The sequence below is a fragment of the Rhinolophus sinicus genome, linkage group LG05 (assembly GCF_036562045.2).
Source record: "Rhinolophus sinicus isolate RSC01 linkage group LG05, ASM3656204v1, whole genome shotgun sequence".
NCBI lineage: Eukaryota > Metazoa > Chordata > Mammalia > Chiroptera > Rhinolophidae > Rhinolophus > Rhinolophus sinicus.
This window is the reverse complement of record NC_133755.1, coordinates 171,661,747-171,674,077: the sequence shown is the minus strand read 5'-3', so window position 1 is coordinate 171,674,077 and position 12,331 is coordinate 171,661,747. Positions and strand designations below refer to the sequence as shown.

The window sequence follows — 12,331 nt, the reverse complement described above, 5'->3', positions numbered from 1 at the left end:
AGTTTAAAAATTGAAGAAAAAAAAAAGAAGAAGAAGAAGAAAGACAGAGTGATTTAAGTAGACCTGCGGTTCTGGTGGTAAAATTGGGATTCCTCTCTGGTGGCACAGCTATCCATGTATGTGTTTTATGGAGAGAAACTATTCTTTCACTACCTTTAGTAACATAACATTTTAATTCACAGGTTGAGAGTCTTTAATCAGTTAGAAGATGAATTGAATTCGCATGAGCATGAGCTATGTTGGTTGAAAGACAAAGCTAAGCAAATTGCTCAGAAAGATGTAGTCTTTGCCCCTGAAGTCGACAGGGAGATAAACCGCTTAGAAGTCACCTGGGATGATACCAAAAAACTAATTCATGAAAAGTAAGTCAAACACTTCTCAGTGTTTGTTTTTAACTTCTACCTATTTTGTGACATTCTGCCGTTGTCTGTTGATTTTGTGCAATCAAAAATTGAGTATCTTTTGCCATGTTTTAGTATTGTGTCTCTTCAGTAATAATAAAAATTGAGTCCTACGAAACTTTATTGAGGAAGTTGCATTGAGATAACAATTGCATGTGAAAGTCAATGCTTAAAAGCAGTTGTCAGCGATTACTAAGTGCTGCCATGAGAGTCTTAATCTCTGATTTCTCTTTTCATTTTTTTTTGTACTTGTTTGTAATTGCGATATGACTTACATACAGTAACGTAAAATTCACCCTTTAAAATGTACACCCTTAAACTGAATGAGTTTGTCAAAGTCATACAGTTGAGTAACGTTTACAACTATTGAATTGCACACTAACAATTATACCACCTGAAAACAATCTCTTCATGTATCACTGTCCTCAGTCCCCCTCCCTTACGCCCACTCTCTGGCAGCCATTGATCAGTTCTCTGTCTCTATAGTGTTTCGTTTTCAAAATCACATACAAGTGGATTCTTTCCAGTTTGGACGATTATAAATAAAGCATGTATAAGCACTCACGTTCAATTTTGTGAGTGTGTGTGTGTGTGTGTGTGTGTGTGTACATAAGTTTTTATTTAACTTGAATAAATTCCTAAAAGAGGAATTGTGGGTTGTATGGTGTGTGTTTAGCTTTATAAGAATTGTCTCAGTAGTGGTACTGTTTTGTATTCACACTCGCTATGTATGAGATGCCCAATTGTTCCACATCATTTCCAGCACTTAATGTCAAGTTTCTGTTTACTTGTTTGACGTTATAATAGATGTGTAGAGATATCTCATTGTTTTAAATTTGTATTTCCCTGATGTCTAATGGTCTTGAGCCTATTTTGGTATGTTATTTGCCATCTACTGGGGGTGCCAAAAAATATATATTCACATGACTTGTATTCATCTTTTGTTATCGGTATATATTGAGTATTACAATTTTAATAGTTTTTTTTTTCCCTTTCTTAAACTGTGTATACATTGTTTGAGGTACCCTCTGTATATATCTTGGTCAAATCGGTTTGTTCAAAGTGCCAAATTTTTTTGGATTGTATATTTTCTTATTGAGGTTCTTTTTATATCAATAGACCCCCAACCAAAATACCAGCAGAGTTTTCTGTACAAATTGTAAAGAAAAGGACCAAGAATGGTATAATTTTGAAAAAGAATTGAATTTACACTACCTGGTTATAGTGTGGTGTTGACTAAAAGGTAAACATAGAGACCAATGGAACATATGGAACATCTAGAAATAGACCCACGCATACATGCTCTATTCAGTTTTGACAAAGGCAATTCGATGGAGAAAGGATAGTCTTTTCAACCAATAGTCCTGGAACAATTGGTTATCTATATGCAATAAAAAATAATATCTTGCGTGACAAAAGGCCTTTTAAGCAAAATTGAGAACACATTGTATACTATAGACTATCAATGTAGGCTTTTGTTCATTTAACCATGTTGCACAAACTTTATTCCATGTTATTAAACTTTCTCTGAAATTGTGCTTTATTAGAGATTGCACAGTGTTCACCTATAAGAATGCATTAGAATTTATTCAATCATTGGCCTACTTTTAACATTTGAGTTATTTCTGGTTTTTCTCCTATTATAAATAATGGTGTGAAGAATATCATTTTACCTAAATCTTTGTGTATACCTCTTTCTTTGGAAAAGTTCCTGGAAGTAGAATTGCTTGTTCAAAGGCATTTGGTGACATCTACATAAGTCTGAGTTGTCAAGAACATATATTGAATATCTGCTTGTCTTTTTGTTTTAATGGCTGTGTGCTTTCTTCATTTGTGAGAAAATTTTGGACATTAGAATTAAGACTGACCAGCATTCTTTTGAACTCAGTAGGTAAAAATATGGTTTTCTCTTGATTCAAGCATCTGTCTATGAATATAAGTTATGTGTCAGGTCCAGTTGTAGGGAACTCTTCCCTTTCCTGATATACGACAATAAATGATATGTTTTCTTTAATCATTACAGCCAAGGTCAATGCTGTGGACTTATTGACTTAATGAGAGAATATCAGAACTTTAAGTCAGCTGTATGTAAAATCTTAGAAAATGCCAGCAATGTGATTGTAACAAGAACTACAATCAAAGATGAGGAAGACCTTAAATGGGCTTTATCCAAGGTGATAATTTGAAATGTGTTTATTTTAATAGAATACTTTAGTAGAGCTTTTTTTTTTTTACTCATAATGCTTTCTCTATACATACCTTGTCAGTATATTTAGATGTAGATAATTCACGCTAACAAGCTCAATTTTTTTTTTTTTTTTAGGAATACTGATACCCTAGGATTCTAGCAATTCAAGAATATTATACACACACACACATATATATATATATATATATATATATATATATATATATATATATACACATATGTGGTTTATTAATATCACTGGTTTCTACACAAGGTCATCCATGAATTAAACGTCTTAGAGGCAAATGGTTTTGAATGTCTGACTTATCGTTGATGATGTTATTAATTAAGGAAACATTTATGTCTACAGCATGAAGCTGCCAGGAATGAAATGTGTAATAAACAGAAAGAATTGGATAACTTTACCAGTAAAGGAAAACAGTTGTTATCTGAGCTGAAAAAAATTCACAGCACTGATTTCATCTTGGTGAAAACAGACCTGGAGAACACTGTAGACAAATGGCTGGATGTAAGTTCATCACCTGGGACTCCATGAACAGTTTAAATGGTCACACTTATGAATCCCATTTGTGGGCAAAAAATTATTCAGGGATGTGAATTCCATTTTTAACTTTCCATGCTAAATGCAAATATGATTTTCTGAAGAAAAATCGTGTTCACATGATGTTTAGAAATAATAAAAAAATTATTTGCTTATTGGAGACTTTCTAAAATTTTACTTGATAGCTTCAATTATAACACATATATAACTTGTTTTTCTTCTCAAAACTCTGGAATTATGCATAAAAATAAAAGAATAATTTATAAACATCCTACAGAATATTAAACCATAATGTACAATAATTTAAAGTAATAAGACTGTTATTTTGCATTGAGAAACGTTGGCTTTGTAGTTTACACCCTTGGTTTTTAGTTCTTACTCTGTCATTTACTAGCTGTGTGATCAGAGGACATGTTACTTGATCTCTCTGGAACTCTGCACCTCTGTCACATATTTTACATTGTTTTCCAGCTCAAAAATCCAGTGATTTTGTTGACCCCTGATTTTTCAATATCTGAACTTAGGTTCAGAAGTTTAACCTATAGTGGGTTTCCTTCCTTAAGCTAAATTACTTAAGTTAAACATTGATATTTGTACACTACAATCAAATAATTTGGGGACTTCAGAAAACCTTATATTCCTCCTCTTTTAAAAGGACATTCTTATTAAGGGAAGACTATTAACCAATAATTCTTTTATTAATAGCATGCCAAGTTGGTTGCTCTCCTATGTATTTACTTATTCTATAAATATGTTCAAGTCTAATTATGCCCATTTTTATATCTCAGTATTACAAATAAAGGGGCATATTGTGTTACTTTCAAAAATAAACACAGTTCTGCCCTGGATGGACCCCTATCCTGTAGAATTCAAACTCAGAGTGAGTTATATTATAGTAGGATCTAATAGACCTGTTGTTAGTTTCCCAATTTACAAATGAAAGTTAAATGTCTCAGAAATTCAGTCAGCTCTCCCAACAACAAAAACAAACCATGTAATATTTACCAGTTACTTGAATCAGATGCACTAGTTAGCTTGCCATAATTTTTGTAAAACTTTGCTTTTCAGTCAGAATATAATTTTCTGATTAAGGAAGCATTGACATTTTTAGTATGTTAGTGGGCAGAGAGCATCTTAAAGCCTCAGACTATTAGTGATATGAATTACATTTTTCTGTCCTAGGTATCAGAGAGAATTGAGGAAAACATGGATAAGCTGAGGGTAAGCCTGTCTATTTGGGCTGATGTACTCTCAAGCAAAGAAGAGATCGAAGGATGGTCAAACAATTCTGTTCCACAGCTGGCTGAAAGTATCAGCAACTTAAATAACAGCCTGAAAGCAGAAGAATTTCTAAAAGAATTTGAGGTAAATTGACTACACTTTCATATGTGAGCTTGTGGTATATCATTGACCAGCATAGGAAAATGCTGTGTCCTTTTCTTAAAGTTCATTCTTCATTTCGAGACCTATGTGACTGTAACAAAATTCTTCACTACCTTTTGCTGTTTACTTGAAAGTGAATAGGCTATGGATAAGAGGTTTTCTGCATTTTTATCACTTTTTAGTTTGGGCTCTTAAAGTATTAATGGAAAAGTAAAAGCTCATAAAATTTATAATTTTTGCCATTCATCTGAGAATATGGCATCTTCCTACTGGAAAACCTAATCAAAAGTGTTTATAATTCATTGACATTTAGCATCTATTTTTTTCTTCATCCAAACAAAGTATTCACTGAGTAGTTACCATGTGCTAAACACTTATGTTTAGTGCTGGATTCTTCCACTTCCTTTTCAGAAATGGAATGAATGGAGATTGGAGTGTCACAGGCTTCCACAGAAAGTGGCCTTTTAAAATTCTAGTCACCAATTTGTTTTAAACTCCTTTTATTCCCGTTTCTTGCATTCATTTATTCAGTCACTCATCAAATTCTTAATGAGCACCTGAAATATGTCAGGCAGCATCTTAGACAAGAATGCGAGTATAATAGTAAAAGAGGTGACATTCCTACCCACATGGTATTTACATCATTTACATTACAATATCTCTTATATATAAAATGTCAAGGAGTAATTGGGCTATGATGAGGAATGAAGCAAGGTAAGGGGAAATAGAGCGACAAGGGCTAACCTGTCTCACAGAACATATAACTGACTGTACTCTGGGGAAGGCAGAAACTGCTCAGCATCATATGCTTGGTGCCCAGCACCAGCCCAGCACACATACATGAACAGGTGGATGACTATCATCTGAAATAATATAGTTGAGTCATCTGTATTGCCTAAGCTACCCAACTGTCTTTGATGCAAAGAACATTCTAGAAATTGTTTCTATTTCTAAGGACAAACAGAAGTAGAGGAAATTATGCAGACTAAAAGTACAGTCAGGGCAGGATATCACCATTTCTTTAGTTATTATCTTTGACGTTCAATTAGCATCACAGGTCCAACAGTGGCGTGGGGTGGAATAGTGCCTGTGCCTCCTCGCAAAAGTCCATTATTACATGTTTAGGAATTTTGTGAGCCAGTGTTAAATGCAACCATTATTAAAAATTAAATTGTAAATCAATTTACAATGAAATAAATTATATTAAAAATTAGGGTAATGAATGCTCAAAACATATCACTTCCTAATTATTATCCTCTGGCTACTGTTCCGTAGGCTCTTGAGTTACTGACATTTATTATATCTGCATGCTGGAAATATTGTAGACTGGTGTGCTGCTGTGCCACTTCCAACTCCACATGCAGTGACATCATGTTGTAACTCAACATGTTGGCAAATACTACAAATCAAGGCCTGTTTTTTTGGAGAGCCAGTTGTTAAACCCACATACATACAGTCCTACTACTGACCTCTGGGACCCCTAGAGCCAGTGGGTATCAGCCCCACGTTCAGGATATCCAGGTTCAGTCACTCACAGACATGGGTGTTTAGGTCACTGACTGTCTGTGTGGTACGCCAGCTAATAAAACCAGTGACCTAGATTCAGCCCATGCCCACCAATGTCACTGACACTGTGCAGGAAATTAAGTGTAGGTGTGTAGGTGCGATGCTTAATTGTCCAGCCTGCTTCTGGAAAAGGCCAGTGGGCCTGACAGTTAGTTCATCACATCTTACTGGGTAAGTAAATTACTTTCTGAGTTGGAGACATCAGGAGGTTTGTTACTGTCCACAAAACACCAAAATACGATATTTAAGTTGAAAGGGATACTTTATTAAATGTTCCTTTGTGGCCCCAAGTAACTAATGAAATTTATAAGTGTCTAATTTGCTTAGTAATGTTTCTTTGATTATTTTTCTTCTTTTTGTGTTAGTGTTAGTGCAAAAAAAGGGACAAAATATTAGATGTCAATTTTTTAATTAACCTGATTTTTGTTTTAACATCCTTTACATTTTTATTTGAAAGATTTCTTATGTATTACTTACATCAGCAGTAATTAGGCATTCCTCATGTGTGTTTGCTTTGAAAGGCTTCCTCAAGAGTTTAATGCTGCCATAGTAACCAGTGATATTAATGCTAATGAATAAATGACAGTTAGCTATTGAAAGTCCTCACTGACTCAAGACGTTTGGTTAGCGTTTAATTTTTTCCAAGAGGTTTTTTTTAATTTTTTTATTTTTGTCCCAATAAAAGAGGGTGGGAAGAACATTCTGCATACTTCCTCACATCCCAAGTGAAAGTTAATAGTGACATTTTCCCACATTCATAAATAATCATAACAATCAGAAAATGAAATGAAATAGATTTTTTTTACCCTGTCTTAAAGATGGAACATTTTGACAGTTACCTCTTGAAATTATTAAATGCCAAATATAACCTGTCAATGTTTGAATTAGTTATGCTGTTTTCCTTTGTCTTTTATCTTGGCAGTCTGAAGTTAAAAACAAAGCCTTGAAATTGGAAGAACTTCATTCCAAAGTTATTGATCTAAAAGAATTAACTAAAAATCCAGAAACACCACCAGATCTTCAGGTAAGCACTCAATCGGGTTTGTAATGATTACTATACACTAGACTCTCTCTGTCTCAAAAAAAGCATTTATATTTTTTATGTATTTATATATTAAAATGCATACGTATGTACAGATATGCATTCTCATTGTTATAATCATCATAATTCCAAGAAAATACATGGACCTTATCATAAATGGTGGTTAAAATATTAACCTTTTTAGAACTCCTTGTGTTAGTATTAATAACATGTTTTCAACTCAAATATTAAAATGAGGTTCGTTCTCTTTTTCCTTACTAAATTTTGGAAGTAGAGTCATCCAACTTGCTTCATGGACCATTTTATGTCTAGACAGGAACAGAGACCATACTTATAAATGTTGATATCCTCATTGATATTTTTCTAATTCATCTACTCGGTGTTTGGGTTTGGAGGGATCACCACTGCAAATCTCCTTTCAAGGCCCATTAGGTGGCACAAATGCACAGGAACCAGGCGGTAGGCAGGGTAGAGGTCTGAGCAGTAACCTGGGTTACTTTAGTGCTAGTGCCCTCGTTGCCTCCAGATGGTGGGTCTGCTCTGGCGGCCAGCACTGTAGGCTCTGGGCTAAAGAAACTGCAGCGTTACTTTCACCTATTTGTTGCTGCCCTCATCGATTTTCTCTGCATTTTCTTTCTTCATTTGTGCCTTTGTCCTTTTTTTTTCTACTGTTTCTCATTAACCAATCACTCTTGTTTGGTCAACTATGCTGCTCTGACCTAAGATTGTGTTCCCAACAGTTAGCATCATCGGTGGGTGATACACATGTACCAGAATGTTAGAATTTCACCCGACACAAGAAGAGGCAGAAGGGATGCTCATCATACAAAACTGAGAGGCAGTGCGTATGTGTGGCACCTCTTCTGAGGGTCTAAATGGACAACAGCTGGACTTTTGCAGAAGCTAGAGGCAGGGTGTTGGTAGAGAGCTCCTGTTTTACTCTGGTTTCTCACACATATACACACCTAGGCATACTCAAAGGTGTAGGGGTGACTGTATCTTACTTCTAAATAGGGAGAAGGGTTTTAGTAGTACCATCTGGAGAACATGACAATGCCTCCTGCAGTTGGCAAACATAGGAATCTAATATCTAACTCCCTCAGAGATACCTTAACATTGGGAGACAGGCTTGCTAGTTGCTGATGTGTTTGCCAAAGGACAAATGATTTTTTGGAGTGGCCTGCATCTCAGAGTCATTTGGGGTGAATGTCAGAGTGTGACCTCAGGCACAGAAGTGAATTATGAGAGGAAAGGAAAGAAGAGAGCATCCATGTGTGATGTCTCAGGTTATCTAAGAAGGTTTTCTGGGGGATGAGAGGCCTCAGGGGCAAGAAGTTCAAGAGATGCCCTCAGGCTGCAGGAGAAAGTGAAGACCAGACAGAGGTGCATTGCTGGCATCTAGAGAGCCTCACTGGGAGGTCGCAGCACTGAGGGGAGCCTCAGAAAAACCCACAAAGGCCTGTGAAAGGAGACAATGTGAACTGTTACCTGGCCTAGAAAGCACAGATTCCACTCCTCTCATCAACCTGCTCACTGCCTGAGCAAACCTGCAGGGCTCAGAGCTGTGCAACATGGGGGAAGTGAAGAAACAGGGAAGGAGGCGCTTGGCCCCTTTCTCCACTATGGGCTTCCTGTTTGCAGCAGATGTGAGTTGTGGGGAGTGGGGGAGACGTAAGAAAAAAGCCTTAACTTTAAGTTCAAATTTTTGATTATTTAACGGGGCTGGATGTTTTAATTGTGGAATTGAAACTGTGTATAATTTATCATGATTATAAGGACTTTTATTATCTGCTGGTCCAGAGATATCAATGGCCCTCCAGAAATAACTAATCCAGGAAGAGAGAACTAAACATTCCTGAACGTTTAAAAGTAGAAGACAAAAAGAAAAGTGCTTTCCGACGAAATCCTATAGCGGTATTTGTTCCAAGTAGTGGCTACATCACAGCGAAAATGTGTGAGCGTTTCCCAGGCAGAATGAAGAGCAGGTTTTTGGTCACCTCCCAGGTCGCTCTGCAAAGTCTAGCTCTGTTTTTGAAATACAGTCTCGTATATTCCCTGGAACTTCAAACTGCCACTTAGCATCCCACGTTAACTGTAATCCTTACTCTTTCCATTTTCTCATCACTTAAAATGTTTGGCAGCTTGTACCCACTGATTTTCCTTCTTAGAAAAATTGAATGAGCATCCACAGTTAGGCTTATGTGTTTTTCGTTAAGCTACACATCAACGGAATTCCTAGGAAATGAGGGTCTGGTAGTCATAGATTTTAATGAAATCTTACTTTATGTGTAGTTTATAGAAGCAGACTTAAGGCAGAAACTGGAGCATGCCAAAGAACTTACTGAAGAAGCAAAAGGAACCTTGAAAGATTTCACTGCTCAGAGTACACAAGTGGAGAAATTTATTAATGACGTAACAACCTGGCTGACAAAATTAGAAGAATCCTTAATGAACGGTGCCCAAAGTGAGACCTGTGAAGGGCTGAAGAAAGGAAAGGTAGGTAACCAACTATCATTAAGTGTTTACATGTCAGTGGAAATATCAGTTCACCTGTTTTGTGGTGACTATTAATATAATCAAAATATGCATATAACCTTTGCTCTCATTTACCCATATTAACACCAGACACAGCAAAGTAAGTAACAGGTGAAGAGTTGAATGCAAAATGAATAATCTGAAAACTGACTGCATGCATTGCTGTAGAGTCTGCTCATAGGCTATACTTTATTATTATTGTTGTTATTATTTTTAGTAAGAGGGTGGCATCTGTAGAATTGTTGAATGCCCTTGAATTTTCAAATGTACCAACTAGTTTTTTTGTTTTTTAAGATTTTTTATTGGGGAAGGGGAACAGGACTTTATTGGGGAACAGTGTGTACTTCCAGGCCTTTTATCCAAGTCAAGTTGTTGTCCTTTCAATCTTAATTGTGGAGGGTGCAGCTCAGCTCCAGGTCCAGTTGCCGTTGCTAGTTGCAGGGGCTGCAGCCCACCATCCCTTGCGGGAGTCGAGGAATCAAACTGGCGACCCGTGTGATTGAGAGCCTGCGCTCCAACCAACTGAGCCATCTGGGAGGCAGCTTAGCTCAAGGTGCCGGGTTCAATCTTAGTTGCAGGGGGTGGAGCCCACCATCCCTTACAGGACTTGAGAAGTTGAACCTGCAACCTTGTGGTTGAGAGCGTACTGGCTCATGTGGGAATCGAACTGGCAGCCTTCGGAGTTAGGTGCATGGAGCTAACCGCCTGAGCCATCGGGCCGGCCTCTACCAAACAGTTTTTCTTTTTTTTTTTTTTGTCAGTATGATTGCTTTCATCTAGAGAAGGACATATTAAAAAAAAAACACACACAGTTGAGAAAACATCCCACTTTCATGTCATCTGTCCATTTTCATAGGTGACATTCCTGATTAACTCTCTGTAAAGCTTGTGAGTTGAGTCGACTTTTCAACATATGTGATCTTTTCTCTTTTAGTATATTTTCTGACTGTACTTTAGACTAAGGACATACATTTTTAAATTAAATACTGGTGCTTTTGGTGTGGCCTATGACCCTGAAACAAGGCCCTAATAGCCCACTGAAGAATGTGAAATTAGCAGAGTGATTCCAGTAATAGTTTCTAATCAACTCACTAAACCTAAGCTCATGGGCTGGAATCTGTAAGGATCTATTCAATTTGTTTGAAATCCTACACTATAACTCAAATCCTAGCTACCTCTTAATAGCTGTTTGTAGTTGTTACCTAGGAGAGCTGGACAAATTCTCAAAGAATCAACACAGATCACACACACACACACACACACACACAAAATCACACGAAAGTGTCCAGATTACTGAATGGATTTCAACAGCATCAATTTTCAAGACAAGTCCCATAGTGGAATAGATGGAATATTTCTCTTGAATGTGATGAATATCCTCATGGCATACTTTTATTCCATAGGAAATACAAAAAGAACTTCAAAGTCAGCAAAGAAACATCAGCTCCACCCAAGAAAATCTCAATAGTTTGTGCCGCAAATACCATTCAGCTGAGCTGGAGAGCCTGGGCAGCGCCATGACTGGGCTGATAAAGAAACATGAAGCTGTGAGCCAGTTGTGCTCCAAAACACAGGCCAGCCTCCAGGATTGTCTGGAAAAACACTTCAATGGTGAGCTCTGGCAGGCCTTAGCATGAATAGTTTGTTTATAAGAAAGAACCCAAACCAAATGCTGCATAGAAACTGCCAGCATAAGTTTGCAAAACTTTCCAGAAGAATATCACTTTAAATTCATTTGTGCACTAAGATTTGGGCAGTGGAAGTGTTATGCTTGGGCTTTCTCCCTAAGCAGAATTTTTTCTCTTTCTCCCTAATAAAGTAATAGTCCACTATTGACAATTCTGAATTTCATCTAGATTGTCTGCATATGGCTCATTTGTGTGCAAAATTACATCCAGTGCTATGACGAAGTGACAGCAAGTGTGAATATTAGGAGAGGCCAGGAAACACAGCAGCCATATAACACAGGAAATTGCCAATTGTATGTCCCACAGGCCTGAGCCAGTGCTCTGATGTAGATGCATAATGACTCTATGTCAGCTTGGTGGACCGAAGAGATGATTCCTCCTTTTGCCACAAAAATGGCTTTAACACCCTAGAGCCTTTCTCCCCTTGTACTCTGACATATTTAGGCAATTAATTGTCTTTCTTTACCAAAAGAAAGAAGCATAAGGGGAAAACAGACATTTTTAGGAATACAAGTTTCTTTTTCAGTCTTTTCTCCAAGATAATTTCTCAGTGCTACCATGAATAGTCATGGTTGTAGATCATGCTGTGTCATAGTCTATATTATTATTATTATTTTCTTTTTGGAATATTCGGTAAGGCAAGCTGCTATGGACTAAAGGCCAGAACTAATTCACTGTGGTCGTCCTGGGAGCTCATTCAATATTTTTGGATGTATTTCTCATTTTCCTTACTTTCAAAAGAGTCTATGCAGGAATTCCAGGAGTGGTTTTCTGGAATAAAAGCAGCAGCAAAAGAATCATCAGACCGAACTGGTGACAGCAGAGTCCTAGAGGCAAAGCTCCATGACCTTCAGGTACCAAAGCTGGCATTGCTTTTTCTTCTTCTCCAAATTGCCATTTGAGTCAGACCTAAATCGTCTCTTTTTCCAAATCTTATTTTATTCAAACTTTTCTTCTTCCTTATGA

At 36.9% G+C, this 12,331-nt stretch overlaps 1 protein-coding gene across 1 annotated transcript in view; it reads left to right on the top strand.

Annotated features, from left to right (window-relative positions):
• The window catches only part of SYNE1 (spectrin repeat containing nuclear envelope protein 1), a 390,131-nt gene that overhangs the window by 177,017 nt on the left and 200,783 nt on the right, over window positions 1-12,331 (top strand). Inside the window, exons 42-49 of the mRNA XM_074333963.1 lie at window positions 183-362; window positions 2,425-2,575; window positions 2,960-3,118; window positions 4,334-4,516; window positions 7,023-7,124; window positions 9,435-9,638; window positions 11,081-11,288; window positions 12,107-12,219. Coding sequence (XP_074190064.1) covers window positions 183-362; window positions 2,425-2,575; window positions 2,960-3,118; window positions 4,334-4,516; window positions 7,023-7,124; window positions 9,435-9,638; window positions 11,081-11,288; window positions 12,107-12,219 — 1,300 coding nt within the window. The remainder of the gene's footprint in view (window positions 1-182; window positions 363-2,424; window positions 2,576-2,959; window positions 3,119-4,333; window positions 4,517-7,022; window positions 7,125-9,434; window positions 9,639-11,080; window positions 11,289-12,106; window positions 12,220-12,331) is intronic.